Source organism: Mirounga angustirostris, unplaced genomic scaffold (genome assembly GCF_029215605.1).
Source record: "Mirounga angustirostris isolate CCGP_5_RB_7025 unplaced genomic scaffold, mMirAng1.0.hap1 SCAF_5, whole genome shotgun sequence".
Lineage (NCBI taxonomy): Eukaryota > Metazoa > Chordata > Mammalia > Carnivora > Phocidae > Mirounga > Mirounga angustirostris.
Window position 1 is genome coordinate 54,181,856 of NW_026991713.1, and position 1,979 is coordinate 54,183,834.

At 36.3% G+C, this 1,979-nt stretch overlaps 1 protein-coding gene across 1 annotated transcript; it reads right to left on the bottom strand.

Annotated features, from left to right (window-relative positions):
* Positions 1-740: 740 nt before the first annotated feature.
* On the bottom strand, positions 741-1,254 carry LOC123838461 (translationally-controlled tumor protein-like). The gene has a single exon (XM_045867440.3). The coding sequence runs from the start codon at positions 1,252-1,254 to the stop codon at positions 946-948; it is 309 nt and encodes a 102-aa protein (XP_045723396.1). The 3' UTR covers positions 741-945.
* Positions 1,255-1,979: the final 725 nt, after the last annotated feature.

Sequence of the window (1,979 nt, forward strand, 5' to 3'; positions counted from 1 at the left end):
ACTATACTGCAATTAAAAATAATAATAAAAATTTTTGCAAAAGACAGATTGTCAGTCTGGCTAAAATAATCCAACAATATAAGGAAAATATTTAAAATATTAGGAAACAATAAAGTTTCACTAAAAATATGGTTTGTGTTGTTCAGCGAAAAAGTGTTTAGGCTAAAGTTAGTATTAATAGAGAATATTTGAACCATATAATTAACATGTTTGACTAAACTGACATATAAAATACTACACAAACTATGTGCATTTCAAGTACACATAGAATATTTATAAAATTAGAACACATAATGAAACATAAAGAAGATCTCAAGCAATTTCAAGCATTTGAATCATAGAGAGCACATCCTCTGACCAAAATATAATTAATTAAGTCATAAACCAATGACATAAAAAGTGTTTTAGAAAAGCTGTGTGCCAAGGGGAGAGGAACCATGAGAGACTATGGACTCTGAGAAACAAACTGAGGGTTCTAGAGGGGAGGGGGATGGTGGATGGGTTAGCCTGGTGATGGGTATTAAAAAGGGCACGTATTGCATGGAGCACTGGGTGTTATATGCAAACAATGAATCATGGAACTCTAAATCAAAAACTAATGATGCAATGTATGGTGACTAACATAACATAATAAAATAAAATTAATAAAAAAAAGAAAAACTATGTGCCAAACTTTTTTTTTCTGAGTTTAAATGCATTTTATTTTTAGGCAACCTACATGACCTTTTTTTTCCCTTAAAAACAATACCTCCACACCAAATAAATCAAGGTCAAAATAAATGAAGAGCTCAAGATGACATCAGTCTCATTTGTCTAAGTCCTGGCCTTGTGTGGATGAAAAGCAGCAGCCAGTTCTGACAACAGGTGATACCTCTAAAGTTAATAGCCAAATTCATGAACATTTTTCCATTTCTAAACCATCCTTAAAAAAAATCATATATGGGGTCACACCATCCTCACAGAGTCCAACAGAGCATCCATGCCATCTAGATTCATGTTTTCACCAATAAAGAACTGGTAGTTTTTGAAATTAGCAAGGATATGCGTGATTTGTTCTGCAACCCCTGCAATAAAAGATTTTACTCTATCTGGACTCTGTTCTTCAAGTTTGCCTTTGACTGATTCCATAGAATCTTTGATGTACTTCTTGTAGGGTTCTTTTGTGAAGCTGGTTTCCTGCAAGTGATGGTTCATGATCATATCAACACCAGTGACTACTGTGGTTTTGGTACCTTTGTCCTTGGGACCTTCCATGGAGGCATTTTCATCAATGAATGAGTCATCAGTGTTACCCTCTGTCCTACTGATCAACTTCCCCTCCACCTCTAGGCACAGCCCATCTGGGATCTCCCAGATCTTGTAGATGTCTGAGAAGATCTCATCATGGCTGATGAAGAGGAGACCACAGTGATGCTAGTTTAGCAGGAGCCAGAGCTTCAGCCAGAGTGGCACTTGGCGGGGGGTGGGGAGAGGCAGAACGGGTGGAAAAAAGCTGTGCAAAACATTTAAAAAATACGCTTTTAAGTAATTTGTGTGTCAAAGAAGAAATTTTAAAAAGATTAAGAAAATGTTTTAATGTAAAAGGTAATATAATATAGTTCATATAAAACCATTAAAAAAAAAAACAACATTTGGATGCTCAGCAATATGGAGTAGATTATAATAGCCCAAGCATTCCATTGACAACAAATAGGAAAATCTAGAATAATTTTTTTGTATTCATTTATTTTTATAGATGGGTGGGGGGAGGAGCAGAGGGAGAGGGACAAGCAAGCCCCATGCTGAGTGCAAAGCCCAACCAAGGGCTTCATCCCACCACCCTGAGATCATTACCTCAGCTGAAATCAAGAGTCCAAGGCTTAACTGACTGAGCCACCCAGGCACCCCAGAAAATCTGGAATAATTATAAATATCATACATGTAATGTCTACATATTGTTGAAGAAGTAATGGGGACTACAAGGAGTAAAACTCAACAGA

What these genes read in the sequence shown, in the direction of transcription:
- LOC123838461 (XM_045867440.3), bottom strand. Translation starts at nt 1,254, where the DNA reads ATGGAAGGTCCCAAGGACAAAGGTACCAAAACCACAGTAGTCACTGGT.